Source organism: Equus asinus, chromosome 15 (genome assembly GCF_041296235.1).
Source record: "Equus asinus isolate D_3611 breed Donkey chromosome 15, EquAss-T2T_v2, whole genome shotgun sequence".
NCBI classification, from domain to species: Eukaryota; Metazoa; Chordata; class Mammalia; order Perissodactyla; family Equidae; genus Equus; species Equus asinus.
The window spans coordinates 24,275,558-24,294,643 of NC_091804.1; the positions used below are offsets into that span (position 1 = coordinate 24,275,558).

Below are 19,086 nucleotides of genomic sequence, written 5' to 3' on the forward strand. Positions count from 1 at the left end.
CCAGCTCCCGCCCTTCCAGGTGTGGGACATCACATCGCCTCTCTGTGCCTCAGTTTCCCCACCTGCAGAGTGGGGATGATGAGGGACCTTCTCCACAGGGTGGGGGAGGACAGGGCCTAGCACAGAGTGGGCGGCCAGGAGACAGTAGCTGTCGTCATTGTCCCTCGGGCCTCCCCCCCCCAACCCCCTGCACCACCGCTGAGCGTCCTGCCTCTCCCTGCAGCTCTGCCCCATCGTGGACGTGGTGCTGGGGCTCGTCAACGACCAGCTGGGGCTCGTGGACTGTAAGTCCTTCCTGCTTTCCTCACAGGGCCCATCTGGGCGGCTGGCCTTGAGCCCTGGTTCTGCCCTGGCAGCCGAGTGGACTAGAAGAGACCCTGCCCCTTTCCCTCATCTCTAAAATGAGGGCTCAGCTTCAACCCCTGGAGGGACAGGCAGTGAATACAGGAAACACCGCTGAGACTGTCCAGGTCCTCAGAACCAGGCTCCACCACCACCCCTGAGCCAGGATTTCTGGGTGAACATTCCCAAAGGCAAGCCTGCCCCATAGAGTTGTGCCATTCATGCACTGCCTGATTCCAAGGGCCTCCTTTCATATAGACCATAACATGATGGCGGCACCTGAGTTGTGCAGTGCACAATCTCTACAGCCATACATGGCGGCCCTCTCTGATGTGCTCCCATTTCTCTGCGACTCCAGGCAGTTTGAGGATGTCTTTCCCAGACAGTAAAATCCTCTCTTTTTGTGGACAGTCACAAGGGAAGAAGAGCCCAGAAGGTGGGGCTGTTCTTCACAAGCAGTCAGGGAAATGCCAGATCCAATGAAACACCACCTTGTGGAACCCTAAAACCTCTTCCCTAGTTTACACTTCACAGTTTACAGAGCTTATCAATATCCAGGATCTCATTGCTCACCCCCAGTATAGTCCAAGGAGTTGTCTTAAGCCCATTTTACAGAGGAAGAAACTGAGGTTCAGAGAGGTGCACTGTCTTGCCTGAGGTCACGCAGCAAGAAAGAGGCAGAGCTGAGATTTGAACCCAGAACTCTTGCTCTTTCCATGGTGTCTGGAGCTGGAGCCTTGTCACCCCACCCCCTCAGGGTGCAAGGAGGGAAGGCATCCAGGTGGGTGAGGGGGACCTCTCTGTGACCCCCCCCACTTTGCCTGCAGCTCTGGTTCCTCTGGGGATATTGGGAAGCGTCCAGTACACCTTCTCCAGCCTCCCGCTTGTGACTGGCGAATTCCTGGAGCTGGACCTCAACGTGAGTGTGTGGGCTTCAGGGCAAGGGAGGGCGGCCTGCTCCCCCCAGGCTGGGTGTGAGCGAGAGGCCCCCGGGGCTTCTGCTGGATGCCTGGGAAGCAGCATTTGAACAGAGCCCTTTTCTGATCAGATGGGAATCTTCTAGGGGCTGTGTTAGAAAACACGACCACAGCCAACCCTGCTCACTCTGTGTCAGGCACATTCCTAGTGCTTTATGCAGAGTGACTCAGTCTATCTTCACAACAACCATTTAAGGTAGGCACTTTAATTGAGGAAACTGAGGCCCAGAGATGTTAAGCCACTTGTCCAAGGTCACACAGCTAATAAATGCGAACCTGGGATGTGAACCCAGGTAATCTGGCTTCTAGCTACTAGAGCTGCTGCTATGGGCTTGGGTTTGCTGGAGGAATGAGTCTGGCCAGTAGTGAGCTAGTGTGCTGGTAAGCATCAACAACCGGCTCTCTGTGATTTTTAAGAGAAAGTCCTGATTTGTAGCATTCGCTGATTTCCATGGTACAAATACTCCCACAATGGCCAATTTCAAGCTACCGTCATGACATCACTGAACTTGGAGTTGGGAGGAAATGCGTGGAGTTGGCTCTGGTGAGCTGGTGTGAGCTGGCTCCAGCACACCACGGAATCTGGCCCCTAACTGTGCACAGGCGCCCACACATATGTCCCTCCCCTGGGCTGCACGACCCGGGGGCCTCCCCACGTGCTCTGTCAGATTCAGAGCTGCAGGTGCACACCCGGGCTGTCACGTGCACAGCACACCTGTGCATACGTGTACACACACACCTGCTGTATTCATAAACACTGGCCACTCAGGAGATGTTCGTGGACTGCCTGCTGTGTGCCGGTCTCCGGGCCGGGGCTGAACGGGCAGTAGCCAGCAAGGCAAGATCTCCGCCCTAGTGGAGCTTGCGATCTGCTGGAGGGGATGGGCCGTCCACTAGTCACTCAAATGAATATACAAGTAGAGATCGTGAGCGCTGTGAAAGAGGGTCCCAGGTTATCAGAGCCTAGAGCTGGGGGATGTGATGTGCCCAGGGAGGTCATGGAGGGCTTCCTGGAGAAGGTGACTCTTGAGCTGAGACCTGCCGTTTGAGTGGGACATAAAAAGAGAAGAGTGTGGGGGAGGGAACAGCACGTGGGAAGGGCCACGGTGGTTGTCCTGAGGTGGCGACTGCACTGCAGAAGGGGGGATGGGGCACCGTGCCTCAAAATGAGGTGGAGAGGTCCCCGGGGTAGAGCACACAGTGCCGTGTAGGCCATGGAGGCGGTCTGGTCCACAGAGAGCAGATATGCTAATGTGTATTGTGCGGGTGCATAAACCTGCTAACTTGTACGGCAGGGCTGCAGTGGGAGAAGCTAAGTCATACGTGTATTTAAACACACAGTGATCTACCACGGCTATAATTATAAGTGATCATAAAGCAGGCACTGCAAGAGATTCCATTCCATCCTGAACTGAATTTATGGGGGCCTTAAATGAAAGAGTCACTCAGATCCAGCGGGTTTAATCCAGGAAGGCTGCCTGGAGGCAGCTTCAGGGCCTCACCCCAGCCATTGTGCTCCCTCCTCCACTCTTCTCCCGGCACCTCTCCCTGTGACCTATTTCCTCTGTGCTTCCCCAGACTCTGGTTGGGGAGGCTGGAGGGGACCTCATCGACTACCCCCTGGGGAGGCCGGCCATGGCTCCCAGGCAAAAGATGCCGGAATTGCCCCCCATGGGCGACAACACCAACTCCCAGCTGGCCATTTCTGCCAACTTCCTGGGCTCAGTGCTGACTCTCCTGCAGAAGCAAGGGGCGCTGGACATTGACATCACCGATGGCATGGTGAGTCACGGCCCCATCCGGGGGTGGGGCGGGCTGGGCAGCAAGCAGCTCCCCGTTGATCCTCTCTTGTCCCCATGGCCTCCGGGAAACTGCTTTAAAGCAGGAACTTGACGCATCTCCAGTTCACGGATGGGCACCAACTACGTCAGGGTCACCAGAGCGTGGATCCTGGGCGCGGCACCGACACGGCCTCAAACAACCTCCAGCCATAGGCGAGAAAGCTTCTCCCTAGTCATGCTATTTAATTTTATCCAATCCTTCTTTAAAAGTATAATATATATTCATCCATATGGATCTCAGTGTAGATGTTTACAACCCTTTTACTTGGTAAATATTCATACTAAGTAACTAAAAGATACGTAAGAATCGAATACCCTTTGTATGTTCCAGAGTCATTTTCTCTTCAAATCTTTTCTTTTGAAAATTTTCAAGCCTTCAGAAAAGTTGCAAAATAGTACAATTAGTACCCAAATATCCTTCACCTAGATTTACCAGTTCATATTTTGCTATATTTGCTTCATATCTATCTATCCATCCATCTGCCTACCCACCCACCTACCCATCTATCATCTATCTATCTATCATCTATCTGTCTATCTATCTATCATCTATCTGTCTATCTGTCTATCTATCATCTATCATCTATCTGTCTGTCTATCTATCTGTCTATCATCTACTTGTCTATCTATCTATCTATCTACCTATTTGTTGTTGAACAATTTGAGGTTTTGGAGGCATCATGACATTTCACTCCATAAACTTCAACATGTATCCTAAAAGAACAAGATATTCTCAGGGGCCAGCCTGGTGGTGTAGTGGTTAAGTTTATGCGCTCTGCTTTGGCAGCCCAGGGTTCCTGGGTTTGGATCCCAGGCGTGGACCTGCACACTGCTGATCAAGCCATGCTGTGGTGGCGATCCACATACAAAATAGAGGAAGATTGGCACAGATGTTAGCTCAGGGACAGTCCTCCTCAAAAAGAAAAAAGAAAAAAGAAAAAAGAACAAGATATCCTCCCAAAAACCATCTTAGGAATTATGTCAGTCTTTGATTCCATCAGGAGGAAAGTCTCCATCTGGGGCCAGTATATAGTCACCCTCTCTTGCATTTTAAGTGTCCTCTTTTTAACCAAGAGAGAGCAGGACTCATGCCCACAGCCCTCCACCGACAGTGACATCCACGTTGTCATCTCTTTCTGTCACGTGGTCCTGGCTTCCCATGTTTCAGCATTTGAGGTGTTAACCTCAGAGTAAGTTGATTTAGGGAAGATGTTAAGTGAGAATCGTACAGGTGGTTCTGGGATGTGGCCGAGCCGTGCATTTGGTGGGCCTGGGTTGTGCGCATGGACCACTGATGCTCACCTTGTTTTAATGAGGAGTCGCGGTTTCAGAGGAGAAAGAGTCAGTCTTGCCGCTGCCCTCTAAGTCTTGCCTGTGGTGAGCTTGAGTGGCTGGCCCTGTGCACTCAGCCACCACATGGCTACCATGGTCTGCGTGGCGGCCGCTGTTGGACGGTAGGGCCTCCCAAGGGGTCTTTTGAGGGAGAAGAGGCCCCGACTGGCTGCCTGGAGCGCGTGGGGGTTTCATCACTGCGGTCGCCACTCCTGTCTGTGCCCGCAGCCTCAGGGGCTCACCCGACCCTTCCTCTCGTCCTGCAGTTCCAGGAGCTCCCCCCGCTCACCACGTCCACGCTGGGAGCCCTGATTCCCAAGGTACGTAAGGCCGCTGCGTCCCCTTGTCTTCAGCCTCACCCTCCTCCCAGGAGCCGAGTGGGAAGGGAAGCCCCTCAGTGCTAGGGTGGGCTGCTCTGACCCCCACAGGGGAAGGCAGTGACAAAGGGATGGAGGCCAGACTCTTAGAAGCGGGGGCATGGGGGGGTCGAGGTGCAAAGATCCTGAGCTCTAGCAGTGGACTGGCCTGCACAGGTCTAATCCTGGCCTGGCTGCTTCCTCGCTGTGTGTCTACCGGCGAGAGTCTTAACATCTCTGAGCCTTAAGCGTCCTCATCTGTCAGAAAAGGATGCTAAGTCCTGCTCCACAGGTTCATCTAGGAGGGTAGAGGAGGTGGAGGAGATAACGTGTGTAAAGATGCTGACCCAGGACCGGGCACATACGGTGCACGGCGGCTTAGAAGGAAAGAGCCAGATCTTTGGAGCAGATATGAATTTGAGTTCCCGCTCAGCAAGACCGAACCGTACTACCTGAGGCCAATGACTTCCTCTCTCTGAGCCTCAGTTTTCTCATCTGGAAAATGGGGCACCAATGCCCACCTCACAGAGTGGCTGTGGACCTAGGCACAGAGCAGGGGTTTGATAAATGTTAACTATTATTGTTCTTGTTAATAATAACATTTTTTTTTTAAAAAGAGCAAATATGCTCTTGTCGGATTAGTGGCAGAAGACAGATGGAGAAAAGTTCTTTCTGATCCCAGTTCTTGTCCCCACTCTGGTCCCAGGCCTGTCCCCCTGCACCTGGCAGCAAAGAGCTTCTTAAGTAGTAAGCGTTATACAGGTGTGAAGGATTGGTGTCATCTGCAGCCATTTTAGACATTTTTCGTCTCTTTTCTCCCCGTGCTTTCTCTTTCTGGGTGGATCCGAGGAGGCGGGAAGGGGGACCAAACTCAACAGATGGTCACTATCGCCCTCGTGTGGTTGAGAGGTGAATTGCAGGACACCGTAATCCAACGCCATAAACAGCGGCAGCTCTGGGAGGCTGGAGACTCCTCACCCTCTTGGACCTGTTATTTATTGGGCCACTTCTTGTGTGCACTACACTTTACAGTTTATGACCATTTTAAAGAATCCATTCTTTCATTTGGTTCCAATCATCCCCTCATCCATGGGGCCAGAAGGGATGAGCAACCCATTTTACAGATCAGGGTAACAGGCTCAGAGAGGTCGCACCATGTGGCAGCGGCACAGGTGGGCAAGAGCGGAGGCCAGGCCTTGTGGTGGGGCTGAGTCCGCAGCAGGGAGGGTCCAGTCTGGACGCAGAGGAAGGTGTCCTGGAGACCCAGGCTGGGGTGGGCACCGCGGGGCTCCTGCTGCTCCGGGCAGCGAGGCCGAGGCCGCCTCTCAGGTCCCCATGATGACGTGCTGCTCGTCCCTGGAGACTCTGCATGTTGGGGTGGGGGGTGGTTGGGGCACCAGGACCCTCGGGGGAAGCATGCTGAGAAGCCCCTTGTGAAAGCTGAGTCCCCATCCTCGATTTGTTGAAAGCCAATTTGCCACGGGGTGAGTCCACTGAGGGGTCAGTTGGCTGAATTTACTAGATTTGTCAGTTGACCGAGAGCTTCTTCAAAAGCGTTTCATCCTGAACGTGTTCAAGACGATGGACAGAGTCTTCTTAGGACCAGGACTCCCTCTGCTGCGTTGCGTATGGAAAAGTTTCCATTTAAATGGATTTATTTTTAAAGTAATTTTGTGGTTTCCCCCATTTATTTATGCTCATTTAATATGTTTTAAAAAAATGTTCCTTAAAATTAATTTTTTGGTAAATCAGTTACTTAGCAAAGATGGGAAACTGGTGATTTGATCAATCGTCCCTTTGGCAAATGAGCTTTTCGGGAATCAATTTACAGCGAACGGACTCGGCACTCTCCCATCGGGGGTCTCTGGTGACCCCAGGAAATCCAGGCGAGGGCGGGCTGTGCCCTGCTCTGGGACTTCACTGGGACGCCCCGTGTCGTGGGCTTTCTTGTTTCAGGAAGGGCGTCCAGAGGTGGCGGGAGGGGAGACAGGGCCCAGGTTTCCGAGTCGCAGCCCTTCTGAGACCTGGGCTGGAATCTCAGCAATCCTGCTGGCCTCGGGCAGTTTGCCTGACGTTCCCCCCTCAGCCTCAGTTTTCTCATCTGTAACAAGGAGAAAAAGTACCCCATGGAGTGGTTGGGACGGTTCAATGAAGTCATGCGTGTCCAGGCGACCCCACGTTGCTCAGTGCCAGGTCTGGACCATTTCCAGGCACTGAGCTCGAAGCTTTGCTGGCTTCATCACATTTAGCTCTCACGATGACCCTGTGCGAGAGGCTCGGAGCGGCCAGTTCCTTCTTGCCCAAATCCGGCAGCAGGTTGGAGCCTCTGCGTGTGGTTTGTAGGACCCAAGCGATGCTGTTGAATCCGAAAGTTTGCAGTGTGGGACCCCGTGCTATGAGTTTAGAGGTTGGCTGACAGGCCCCTGGGCACCCCCTCTGTCCAGGGCCCCGCTCACCTGGCCTGGTGTCCACCTACAGGTCTTCCAGCAGTACCCCGAGTCCCGCCCACTCACCATCAGGATCCAGGTGCCAAACCCACCTTCAGTGACCCTGCAGAAGGACAAGGCTCTGGTGAAGGTGTTCGCCACCTCTGAGATCATGGTCTCGCAGCCCAAAGACGTCGAGACCACCATCTGCCTCATTGATGTGGTGAGTGGGGATGTGGGCGGCTATGGGGTCTCCTGGAATCCACAGACCCCTTCAAATCCCCATAGTCCCCCCATAGTGGCTATGAGCTCTGGGGCCAGGTGATCTGAGTCAAATCCAGTCTTTAGCACATCTAGCTGTGTGGCCTTGGATGAGTCACTCTCCCTCTCTGGGCTTGATTTTCTCCTTTACCACATGGGGATGGCAGCGGGGCATAAACAAGTTGCTCAGACCAGTGCCTGACATACCGTAAGGGCTCCAAGTGTTGGCGATTATTATTCTTACAGGTTGTATACCACAGCGTGTGGCACAGTACGCCCTGGTCACGCACTCTGCAATATTACTGAGGACCTCCTGTGTGTAGGGCTTTCTGCTAGACGCTGGAGAAAGAGGAGATAAGACAGATGGTCCCAGCTTTCTCATCCCTGGTACCTAGCAGGGGACAGATACAAATACAATTTCCACGTTATTTCGTAGAGAGGAATCCTCTTAAAATCACGTTACTCCCCTTTGCAAAAGCTAATCTCCTAACAATGGCCCACCAAGTCCTTCCAGCTCATCCCCTGGTCATCTTTCAGGTCCCTGCTGTTCCTCCAACACGCCAGACACAGTCCCGCCCAGGGCCTTTGCACATGCTGTTCCCTCTGCCTGGAATGCGCTGCCCCCAGATATCTGCATGGCTCTCTCCCTCATGTCCTTAGGTCTCTGCTCAAATGTCACCTCCTCAGAGAGGTCTTCCCAGACCACCTGTCTGAAATGTCCGCACCCTTCCCGTCTCTCTCCCTGCCTCCCTTGCTTTACTTGGCTCATAGCCTCAACCTGACATTGTACAATGCCTGTGTCTGTTGGTCTGTTGCTGGGCAGAGATGCGCGCTGTTGCGTTACCGCCCGAGCCCCAGAGCCTCGCACAGCCCGGCATACAGCAGGTGCTTGGGATGTATTTGTTGAAGGAACGTGTTAGGTTGTAAGCGCCCTTTCCTTCTCCCTGGTTAAAGCTTCAGACTCAGACACTCAGGGCTCTGTCCTGTCTGCCGTGGCTTCCATCTCTCCCCCTGGGGCTCGAGGCTAAACGAGCCGCCTCCAGTCTGGAAGTGGCCGTTCTCGGCTGGAGCATGCGTGGAGTCCTTTCTGGGCAGCGTCAGAGGACAGATTAAAAGGGCTGATTCTCGCCCGGGGAGTGGAGACGGCTGCCCTCATCCACTCCCTTGTTGATTGGCCCCTGCTCTGTGGAGAGGTTTCTATCAACAGCCCAAACGTTTCTTAGATCCAGCTCAGAACCCTGCCATGACTCCCCAGTGCCCCAGCATGCAGCTCTGACCCTTCTCCCACCCGCTAGCCCTCCCTGGTCCGGTCCCAGCCCACTCCAGCCTCCTGGAGTCCCCTCACCTGCTCACTCTCTCTGTCCCTCTGCCAACCTCTTTCCTGCCCCAGGGCTTTTGCACATGCCCTTCCCTCTGCCTGGAGCACCCTCACATACACTTTTTCACCTGGCCCAATCCTGCACATCCTTCAGGCCTCAGTGCAGTCGCATTTTCTCGTGAAGGGATGGACTGATTTCCACGCCCATGTAGGTCCCTGCCATGTACATCAGAGCCCCCAGTCCTTCTCTGTCATTCCAATTATTGTTAGCATTATTATTACTAATAACATCACCTGAATGTGTTGGGAGCTTTCATTTATTTTTTCATAAGACCAACTTATTTTATTTTATTTTGGGGGAGGCAGGAAGCAATAAGGGATTTTCCTACAACAAGGCTTCTGCTGGAGAGGGAGTCGCGTCTGGACCTCTCCCGCCCTCTCCTGGGGGGCGGGGCAGTTATGATTGGCAGCAGTGATGCCCAATCCCATCTGCAGTGCCTCATCTGGAGGAGGTTCATAGACTGCGGGCCGCCCCAGACCCTCTGAGCAGCTCAGAGAAACTTGCTGAGACACCCCCACCAGCCGACCACCCGCTGGCTTCCTGGGAACGTTCACGCAGCCCCTGCTGCGACTTACTCGTGAGCAACAGTTAATGTGGGCAATTTATTATCCCCAACTCCTTCCCTCTGGGGATGGGGGGAGCCCATTATATGGTGAGAGTTGATGGGGGTCTCGGCTTAAGAGAGGAGTTGGACCAAGACCTCAGGGAACAACCCATCACTATGCTCGGTGCTAATGAAGCACCTGGCCGGCGCCTTGCACACAGCGAGCCTCAGCCAGCGACGGCCGACGATGAGGGCAGTGACCTTTCGTCCCCCTTTCCTTTCCTCCAGGACACAGAACTCTTGGCCACGTTTTCGGTGGAGGGCGATAAGCTCATGATCGACGCCAAGCTGGACAAGTAAGGGGGTTTGCCGCCTCGGTCTCCTGCTCCTCGGAGGGGTCTCTTTGGTGCTGCTGTGTCCTGGGTCAGGTCACTGGGGGCCACCACGGAGGGCTTCGAGGTCTCCGGGCATGCCTATTGGGGACGTGTAAATCCAAGAGGCTGCAGAGGTGAAAATGGGCCATGACTGCCGAGACCACTGGCACGAGCTGGGCAGGGCGGGTGAGGCCGTGAGCTTAATAGAAGGAACTGACTGCCAACAACGACGTCAATAATAATAACGATGCTGGTGATGATGAGGTGCCAGGCTCTGCACTAGGTACTTGTTTATCCTTGCAATGGTCCTGCAGAGTCAGGGCTATTTTTCTCTCATTTTAAAGAGGAGAAAACCAGGCTCAGAGAGGTGGATTTACTTACTCAGAGCCACACAGTGAGAACAGAGAGGGGCTGTGAGCCAACCCAGGTCTGTCCCACCTGGAGCTGCCGTGAATGGGACAAGCAGAGGCTTTGGAGCTAGGCAGCGTGGGTTCAAACCCTAATGTGACCACTGCTGCGTGACACGGGCCAAGTGATCCTGCCTCTCTCACATTCTGTGTCCTCATCTGAAAATGGGGACCATAGTCTCTACCTCACAGGACTCATAATAATAATAATAGCTATTGTTTATCAGATGCTTTCTGTGTGCCGGGTGTTGAACTAAGCCCTAAATGTGTCTTTATTCATTTAATTTGTGACATCAGCCTTTGGCAGGAAGTACTATTATTCTTACCATTTCAAGATAAACGAGACTGAATGTAAAATTCTCAGCATGTGCCTAGTTCATTGTCGGTTTTTCTTCATATGACAAACATTTATTAGTTAACTGAGGCCCTGACAGTGCAGAGTGAAACCTCGAACCCAGGCCTTGGGCCTCCCTGCTCAGAACAGTGCAGGAGCCAAGAGCCAGGCTCAGGGTGTGAGTCCAGGCTCTCCCTCCCCAGCTCTGTGCCTCAGGTCCCTCCTCCACGGGGTTGCTGGGAGGGTTGAGTGAGGCACTGATGACGGCTCACGCATGCGTGGCGCTCCCCAGGGACCAGGCATGGTTCTAAGGGCTTTGCTTAAATTACCACATTTAGTCTTTGCAGCCACTCATTTTGCAGAGGAGGAAACTGAGGCACAGATAGGCTAAGTACTTTGGCCAAGGGCACACAGCCAGTAGGAGGCACAGTTACGATTTGTGCCTTATGTTATGGAGTATGAGGCCTCGGCATCGTGTCTGGTGCATAGTTAGTGCTTAATACATGGAGACCAGCATGGTTCTTATTAACTCCCCCCAGATCGAGGGGGGTCTTCGTGAGGACGTTGGTGGACGGGCTTCTGGTCGTTTACTGCAATGGGGCCCCTGTGATTCTCAGCCACTGACTTCTTCTAAGAGCCTGTTTTCTTCATCTGCAGGACCAGCCTCAACCTCAGAACCTCAAACGTGGGCAACTTTGATGTAAGTGCCAAGCTCGGGTCTAGGGCGAGATCTGGGGATGGAGCCCCATGAGGCTGGCTTCCCCCTGGGCAGTTTGTGAATTCCAAAGCGTTGGCGTCAGGGCTGTCAGGGCTTGTGTCACAGATGGGGAAACTGAGGCCCACGAAGCCAGCAAAGGGCAGAGTACAGCCTCACAGCAACCTCTATTCTGCTTGTGGTGCTGTCTCATTTTAACTGACTGCTCCCAGGGAGGCAACTTGGCCCAAATCCCTCCGCTCCAGGGTGTGGAGGCAGTGGGGGCAGCCGCGTCCTCGGGACCCCTTCCTCCCAGGCTTCAGGAGTCTCAGCTTTGCCGCTGACCCTTATGTGACCTTGGGCAATACCATCCCACTCTGAGCCTCAGTTTCCTCGTCCATAAAACAAACAGGTGTGGATTTATTTCTAACCTCCCCTTACCCCCGTGTTCTGGAATTCTGCTTTTCTAAGAGTTCCTGAGTCTGAGACGCTCCTAGTCTAGGATTTGGTCCTGTTTCATCTCTTTGTTCATTCTTGTGTCCTTCACCCCACCTAAGGCCTCAGAAATGCTCGTTTTCTTTTATTAATTGACAACGAAATAGTTGCTTGCTTTCTGGGAAAAGCTTGGGTAAGGTTTCCACATGTGCAGGGAAAGTCAAACCCATTGTTTTGCTCATTTCTGAGCTTTTCTAACCAAAACAATCCATGGAGTTTGTATTGCCAGCTTCGTTTTTTAGACGGAGAAACTGGTGCCCACAGAAGGGCAGCCTCACAGCTGGTTGGGGCGGAGCTGGGACCAGAACTCAAATCTCTGGATCCAAGTGGAAGAAGGAGCTAACGCTTAACGTGAAATTAATGAATATTTATGGAGCAACAGAGATTGTGCACTGGGCACTCAATTAAGGGTTTTTTTTTTTTAAACAAGATTTCTCTTTTAATTCTAACAAAAAAACTTACAATTTGGATACAATTATTAGCCCATTTTCCAAATAAGAGAGTCAAACACAGAGAAGTTAAGTGACAAGCCCAAGGTCACAGAGCAAGTAAGAGGCAGCGCTGCGTCTCACGCTCCTGTCTCTCTAGGGCCCCGTGGTCCTCCATCACGGCAGGTGATTTACATACAAGAGCCTACATTAGGTTTTCACATCCACCCTATCAGGTAAGGATTATTCACCCCCATTTTCAGATGTGGAAACCAAGGCTTAGAGAAGTCGAGAAAGACAGTGTATGAAAAGGCTCAAAGTCACACCTTTTACACCGTCTGCCTGTAATCCTCACTGAATCCTTGCAAGTTGGGCTTACTGGCCCATTTTAAAGCTGAGGAAACTGAGGTCAGAGAGGTAAGGGAACCTGCCCAGAGGCCCTTGGAGGCTGAGCTGGGTTGGGAACCTGGAGTGTTGGCTGTGGGGCCCATGGGCCTTCTGTGACGCTGTGGTGGCTTGAGAGAGAGCCACCCTAGACCTCGTGCTCTGTGCCTTCCGGGGAGGAACTGGGCCTCCCTCAGTCCTTGCCTCACCGTGAGCCTTGGACCAGCCTGCCCGGCTCTGGGCCCCGCCTCCCCATCTGTGCAGAGAGCAGGCAAACCACGTGTCTCAGAGCTGTCCAGCTGAGTGGTTCTGATCACTTGGGGCCCTGACTGAGGCTCCTCGAGCCTCCCAGAGCGGCTCTGGGGCTTCCTCTTGGGCCTCAGGGCAGGGCCTCAAGGAGTGAGCCTGCCGCCTGGGCTGAGCTCTGCTTCTTCCCCTGCAGGTGGGCCTCATGGAGGTGCTGGTCGGGAAGATTTTCGACCTGGCGTTTATGCCCGTGATGAACGGTGAGAGGGTGCCTGTGCCTCCCTGGGGGCACGTGGCTTGGGGACACAGTGGCTACTGGTTTGTTGGGCCTGTTTAACACACAGCAATTCTACCTCAGTAACACTTCTGAGAACTTCTTTCTAAGCTTATTTATTTAAGCCTCTGAATGCAAATGTTGCCCCAAGGGTCCATCAACTTCCTTATATACTGCTTCTGCTGTGTCCTTTTTTTTTCTTATTTGGCTGATTGTTTTGTTTTTCTGATTATCTATGTAAAATTCTGATTACATGTGAAATATATATGTATGTATGTTTTAGAAAGTTCAGAATAATTTAAAAAGAAAATCTCACCGCCCAGAGGCAATTAATCTTGGTATCTGGGCATGGTTCCTTCTAAACTCTTCTTTCTGCTTTTTTTTTCAACACAGTCCCAGATATTTCCTGACTTATTTCGCATGTGTTTATTTTTAATTGTGGTAAAATATGCATAATACAAAATGTACCTTCTCAATCATTTTTAGGTACGCAGTTCCATATTGTTAACTATATTCACGTTGTTATGTTCCTGACTTATTTTTAATCGTGTATTTAGTTTTGCAGGGACTATGTGAATGTGTTAGTGTTATAAAAAGTTCAGCCAGTGCAGATAAAGCTAACGTTGCTCTTGCCGATATCCCCAGCCTCCTAACCTGGTGTCTGCCCCTAGGCAGCCACGTTATGGCGTAGAGGGTTTTCTTGCCCAACTTCATAAAAAGAATAGACCGAACGTGGTTCCTCCTCTTGGTGGCGCATCAGGGACATTATCAGGAAGCTGCTCGTTGACCTGTGGGGCCACTGGAGGCTCCATCCTAACCCCGTTGCAACTGGAAACCTCAGTCCCCAAGCCCTCATGCTGGTCGGCCCCAAGCTCCCTCTCCCTGCTTCCACTTCGTGGAGGAGAGGATAAAGAGGGGTCTCCATCAGCCCTACCAGCCGGGGCTCATTCGGTAAACTCTAGATGTCAAATAGACCCTCACTCTGGGAACTGATGCCAGAGGAGGCTGAATCTCAGTCACAGGAAGGCGCTGGTCACCAAGCCCGGACACGTTCCCCAGCAGGAGAGGACGGTGTCAGGAGCTGGACTGGGCTGGGCTGAGCTGGGGGGCAAGAGCTGGAGACCCTCGTCCTCGCTTGGTCTCTAAGAGGTGGTGTGACCTTGGCAGCAAGTCCTTCAGTCTCACTATAATGCAATTTACTTCTTAAAAATGAGAGAGTAGATTAGATCCATGATTCCCAAAGTGGGTTCCACAGAAAATTAGTCCCACAAGATACTCTGAGAAGGGGGTTCCATGGCCAAGCAGGTTGGGAAACACTGAATATAGGCCACTGGGGTGGATTCTTGAGCTCCTTAGCTCTCTGGAGTCAGCAAGTCTGTGTAACTTCACTTAATCCGGTTTCCTCCACCTGCCTTCTCCTCCCTGCCTTGTTTCCTTGGTTCCTTCTGACTTTCTTTCTAGAACATTAATCAGCAGGTCTACTTGGGCTCTGACAGTCTAAAAACAAGCAGTACCTCCCATGGTGGTCCCTTCCCGCAGCCCCGCATGCACCCTTCCGTGCCACATGCAGCAAACATCTGTCCCCTCCTGGGCCAGCCCCGGGCTGGGTGATGCTGGGGCAAAAGTCCTCGCCTGCAAGAAACTACTGGTAGAGGCGAGGCGAGACGTGGAGACAGAGAATTAATATTTTGGGATTTCTGTGGCGGGGGAGTTCAGGAGGAGCGGCCGGAGCCCAGAGTGGCTTGGCCTGGGGTGGAGGAAGCCTCACCGAGCAGGTGACATCCAAACAGCCTCTCAGGGGGGGCTCGCAGCTCAGCAGGTGGGCAGGAGGCGCTGCAAGGGCAAAGGCCTAGATGATAAAGGAAATGGCTCGTCTTGCAGATATTGGTGGCTTCGGTAAGGCTGACACCTCTTGCCTGACCTTGTTTGTTCACAGCCGTGCTGGGCTCTGGCGTTCCTCTCCCCAAAATCCTCAACATCGACTTTAGCAATGCGGACATCGACGTCTTGGAGGTAAGGAGACGTAGGGCTCTGTTCTGCTTTCCCCTCCACGCCCAGGAATTGGGAGGAGGAAGGGAAGGGAAGGGAAGGAAAGGTTGGGGCAACAGAGGGCTCTTCCTAAAGGATGGGGCCGAGGGGACAAAAAGTCAAAGCCATTAGGAAACCTTAAATGAAGCGTTCACATCCGCCATCTCAATTAGTCCTCATGAGAGATGTCGTTGCCCCCATCTTACAGATGGCAATGCCGAGGCTCAGAGCAGGAAGGGGCTTGCCCAAAGTGGAACTGTGACGTAGTTCATTGAAAGAGCTTTTGTTGAGCACCTACTGTGTGCCAGACAAAGCGCAAGTGGCTGGGGATACAGCAGTGAACAAAACATGTACAATCCTGGCCCTTGCAAAGCTCTCCCAGCCAGTGGGGAGACGGGCCTTAGGGCCAATGTTTCTGAAATAATTGCTAATTATAACCAAGGCAGGTGCCTTGAAATTCAAATGCAGGGTGTCTTGTTTCCATTATAAAAACCTCATGCGCTCAGTATCTGAAATCTGGAAAATACAGAAGAGATTAAACAAACATATGTTTATCCTCCCAGATATATTTGCAACCCAGAAATTACCGCTTAGGACATTTTGCTGTTTGTCGTTCCGGTCTTTCTGGAGTTTTATTTTTAAACATCACTTTGACTGGGGAGTCAGCGGAACACTGGAGCTAACGAAGGAAGGCACTGGAGCCCAACAGCCTGGGTTCAAAGCCTGACTCTGCCAGTTTCCAGCTGGGTGACACTGGGCAAGCTACTTAACTTCTCTGAGCCTCAGGTTTATCCTCTGTAAAAAGGGGCTAATCATAGTACCTACCTGTTGGGATGCTTTTAGGATAAAGTGAGATTTTGCACGTAAAGTGCCGTGTCCAGCCCCTGGCACACAGTGAGCACTCTGGAGTGTCCGCCATTATCAGTGTCTGCATGATGACAAAGAATGCTGCCGTGGACATCTCGGGGCACTTTCTGGATTCTGGATTCTGGATTCAGGATTCAGGGTGTTCCTTAGAACAAACTCCCAAAAGTTCGTTCTGGGCCCTTGCCCCAGATGGATAACTTCCTTTCCAAAGGTCGCGCTATTCACACCGCCTCCATCAGGGTGCAAAGAGCCCAGCTCCTCACACGCCTGCAGCCTTGGGACTCCGCAGTCGAGGGAGGTGGGCAGAGGACAGATGCAGGCTCTGGGACAGTCCCCAGGGATGCCTGTCCTAGTCCCCCTTGTCCCTGATAGGAGCTCAGCACTGCTCTGAGCACCAGTTTCTTCGTCTAAAAATGGGGAGCAATAATACTCAGCTCATGGAGTTTGCGGTGAGAAATTAAATGAGATACAGCATTTTAATGTTGACTGTTATTCACTGTTAAAAAGAGGTTGGGAATATGAATTGGATTGGCACAAATTGATCATCATCATCATCATCATCATCTCTACCATTTACCAAGTGTGTGCTGTGCCCCCATGTCCTATTTTATGTGCATTTGGGCCTTCCCACAGCCCTGGTTGATGTTTGTCCTCACATCATAGGTGAAGGACCTGAGTATCAGAGAGGGTAGGCCACTTGCCCAAAGTCACTCAGCTAGTGAGAGGTAGAGATTGTACTGAAATGATAGAGGCAGCTGCAACCAGTGGTTCCTACCCGGGGCTGTAGTGGAGTCCCCTCCCCAGCCAGAGGGCCTTATGAAATTAGTGGAGATGAATTTTTCTGTCCTGAATAATCATGATTGAGTATTTCATATCAAAATACATATTATTTTATTATAAATTACTTACCTTTTATTTCTCCTTTATATTCCAATAAGGGAGTTATACTGGTTTTTTAAAAATATATGTGTAAGTAGATTATTTAATCTATGATTGTTACTTTGGAACAATAAAGGAGATAACTCTAACACTGTAATAAAGTGTAAAATGGGGTATCAGGTCTGAAAGGTGGAGAACCATTGGTTTAGAGAAGACTCAGAGGGTCTTGAAGGCCCTCTGTAAATGGGAGCTATTCTCTTTCTTCTTCTAATTTATTTTTGCATCTAGCCATTTACTTTGACTTTTTACTCTGAAATAATTTTAGACCTACAGAAATGTTGCAAAAATAGTATAGGGAGTTCCAGAATACTCTTCACTCAGTCAGCATCTTATACAACCAGAGTGCAATGATCAAAACCAGGACATTAACAATAACACAAACCTATTAGCTCATCTGCAGACCTTATTCACGAGTTTTCCCACTAATGGCCTTTGTCTGGTTCGGGACGCAGGATCTGACTTCACATTTGGCTGTCAATCTGTGCCTGTTCCTCAATTTTCCTTGTGGTTTTGACTTTGACATTTCCAATTGGTCTGGCCCATTTTGTGGGATGTCCCTCAATTTGGTTTGGACTGATGTTTTCTCATGATTAGATTGAGGTTATGTATTTTTGGCACGAATGCCACCAAAGTGACCCTGTGTCCTTCTCAGGGCACCATATCAGGGTGCATGATGTCAATGTCTTGTTCCTGGAAATGTTGACTTTGACCATGTGGTTAAGATGGTTCCTGTTGGTTTTCTCCACTGTTACTATTTTCCTTTTGTGACTAATAAATAAATACCTCGTGGGGAGATACTTGGAGACTATGCAAATATCCTGTTTCTCATTGTGCTTTCTCCCACTAGTTTTGGCATTCATTAATGGCTCTTGCCTGCAACGGTTATGCCTGTGGTGTTTGCTGCATGGTGATTTTCTATTTCTGTACTTCCTTTTACATTTATTAGTTGGAATTCTGCTGTCAGGAAGAGCCGTCCCCTCTCCCCCCTTTATTTATTTACTCTATTATTTCTATCAGTATGGACTGATGGGTATTTATTTTGTTCTATGGGTTAAATCTATTACTTTTATTATTTATTTTGTTGTAGGTATTTTTAATCGTGAAAACTGGATTTTGGAAGTGTGTAGAGAAGGACTCAGGCACACTTCTCTTATTTCGGGGAAGAAGGAGATGAGGGGCAGAGAGGAAAGTGTCTTGTCCAAAGTCCCCTGTCCAGGGCAAGCTAATGACACAGCTAGGGTGATCCTCAGGCCCTTTGACCCCAGTCATCACTGCTGTTCAGAGTTACGGCTTCTCAGAAATGTGACCTGCCCCATCGAAGGCAAGTGACTGTCTGGCTGAGGGTGTAGCCAGAAGCCATCCCATGCACTAACCAGGTTCTCTGTTCCGCCCTCCAAGGACCTCCTGGTGCTGAGCGCCTGAGCGACACAGGCAGAGACGCAGTCCTGGAAGAGGCCTGAACCAGCCCTGGGAAGGCTCGGCCTGACGCCGCCCGCAGCCCCGAGTCCCTTCAGACCCTCAAACATGCCCCTCCCCAGCCCCCCAACCCTCATCTCACCTGCCCCCACACCAAGAAAGGATCCGGCCGTTGTCCCCATTGGCAAACAGTCCCCTCCACAGTCAGTCCCATGGTCAGCCCCCGCAGAGGGAGGGAGGTCCCCTCCAGGACCGAGGCCTCTCCGACTCCGAGCTGTACTCCACGCTGCGTACTTCACACTTTCAATAAAAGATTCCACTTTCCCTGCAGTTGTGGCGAGTCTCCGTGAAGAACCCTCCCTCAGGGTCTGGGTGTCTCCTCCCCCGCGGCTGCCCCGGGGACACCTGGCCTTTGTAGCTACAGCAGGACGAAGATGGTTCAGTTCACGACTGAACAATGTCAGACACCTTCCAGGACCCCACGGATGGGGAGGAGGGGGCTTTAATTCAGTTCTCACTGCCTTCCTTCAGCACTCCCCTTGGTTTATCCCTCATGCCTCAGTTTTCCACTCCTCAGCACATGGGGAGGGCCAGGACTCAAAATCATCAAGTTCAGCGTTATCAAAATCATCAGAAAAACGGACAGAGAGATTGCCTTGTAGCCTCACTCCTGTGCCATGATGACAAGGGTCTCCTCTCCTTTCTCGGCTTTCAGTTGCCCTCTCCTTTCCTCTCTTCTGTT

The 19,086-nt window shown here is 51.6% G+C and overlaps 1 protein-coding gene across 1 annotated transcript in view; it reads left to right on the top strand.

Annotated features, from left to right (window-relative positions):
* The window catches only part of BPIFB4 (BPI fold containing family B member 4), a 29,371-nt gene extending 10,707 nt beyond the window's left edge, over positions 1–18,664 (top strand). The window contains exons 7-16 of the mRNA XM_070486355.1: positions 224–284; positions 1,170–1,261; positions 2,898–3,101; positions 4,759–4,812; positions 7,327–7,497; positions 9,747–9,814; positions 11,231–11,273; positions 13,017–13,080; positions 15,031–15,107; positions 18,327–18,664. Of these exons, the coding sequence (XP_070342456.1) occupies positions 224–284; positions 1,170–1,261; positions 2,898–3,101; positions 4,759–4,812; positions 7,327–7,497; positions 9,747–9,814; positions 11,231–11,273; positions 13,017–13,080; positions 15,031–15,107; positions 18,327–18,350 (858 nt within the window). The 3' untranslated portion in view covers positions 18,351–18,664. The remainder of the gene's footprint in view (positions 1–223; positions 285–1,169; positions 1,262–2,897; positions 3,102–4,758; positions 4,813–7,326; positions 7,498–9,746; positions 9,815–11,230; positions 11,274–13,016; positions 13,081–15,030; positions 15,108–18,326) is intronic.
* The last annotated feature ends 422 nt before the right edge of the window (positions 18,665–19,086 follow it).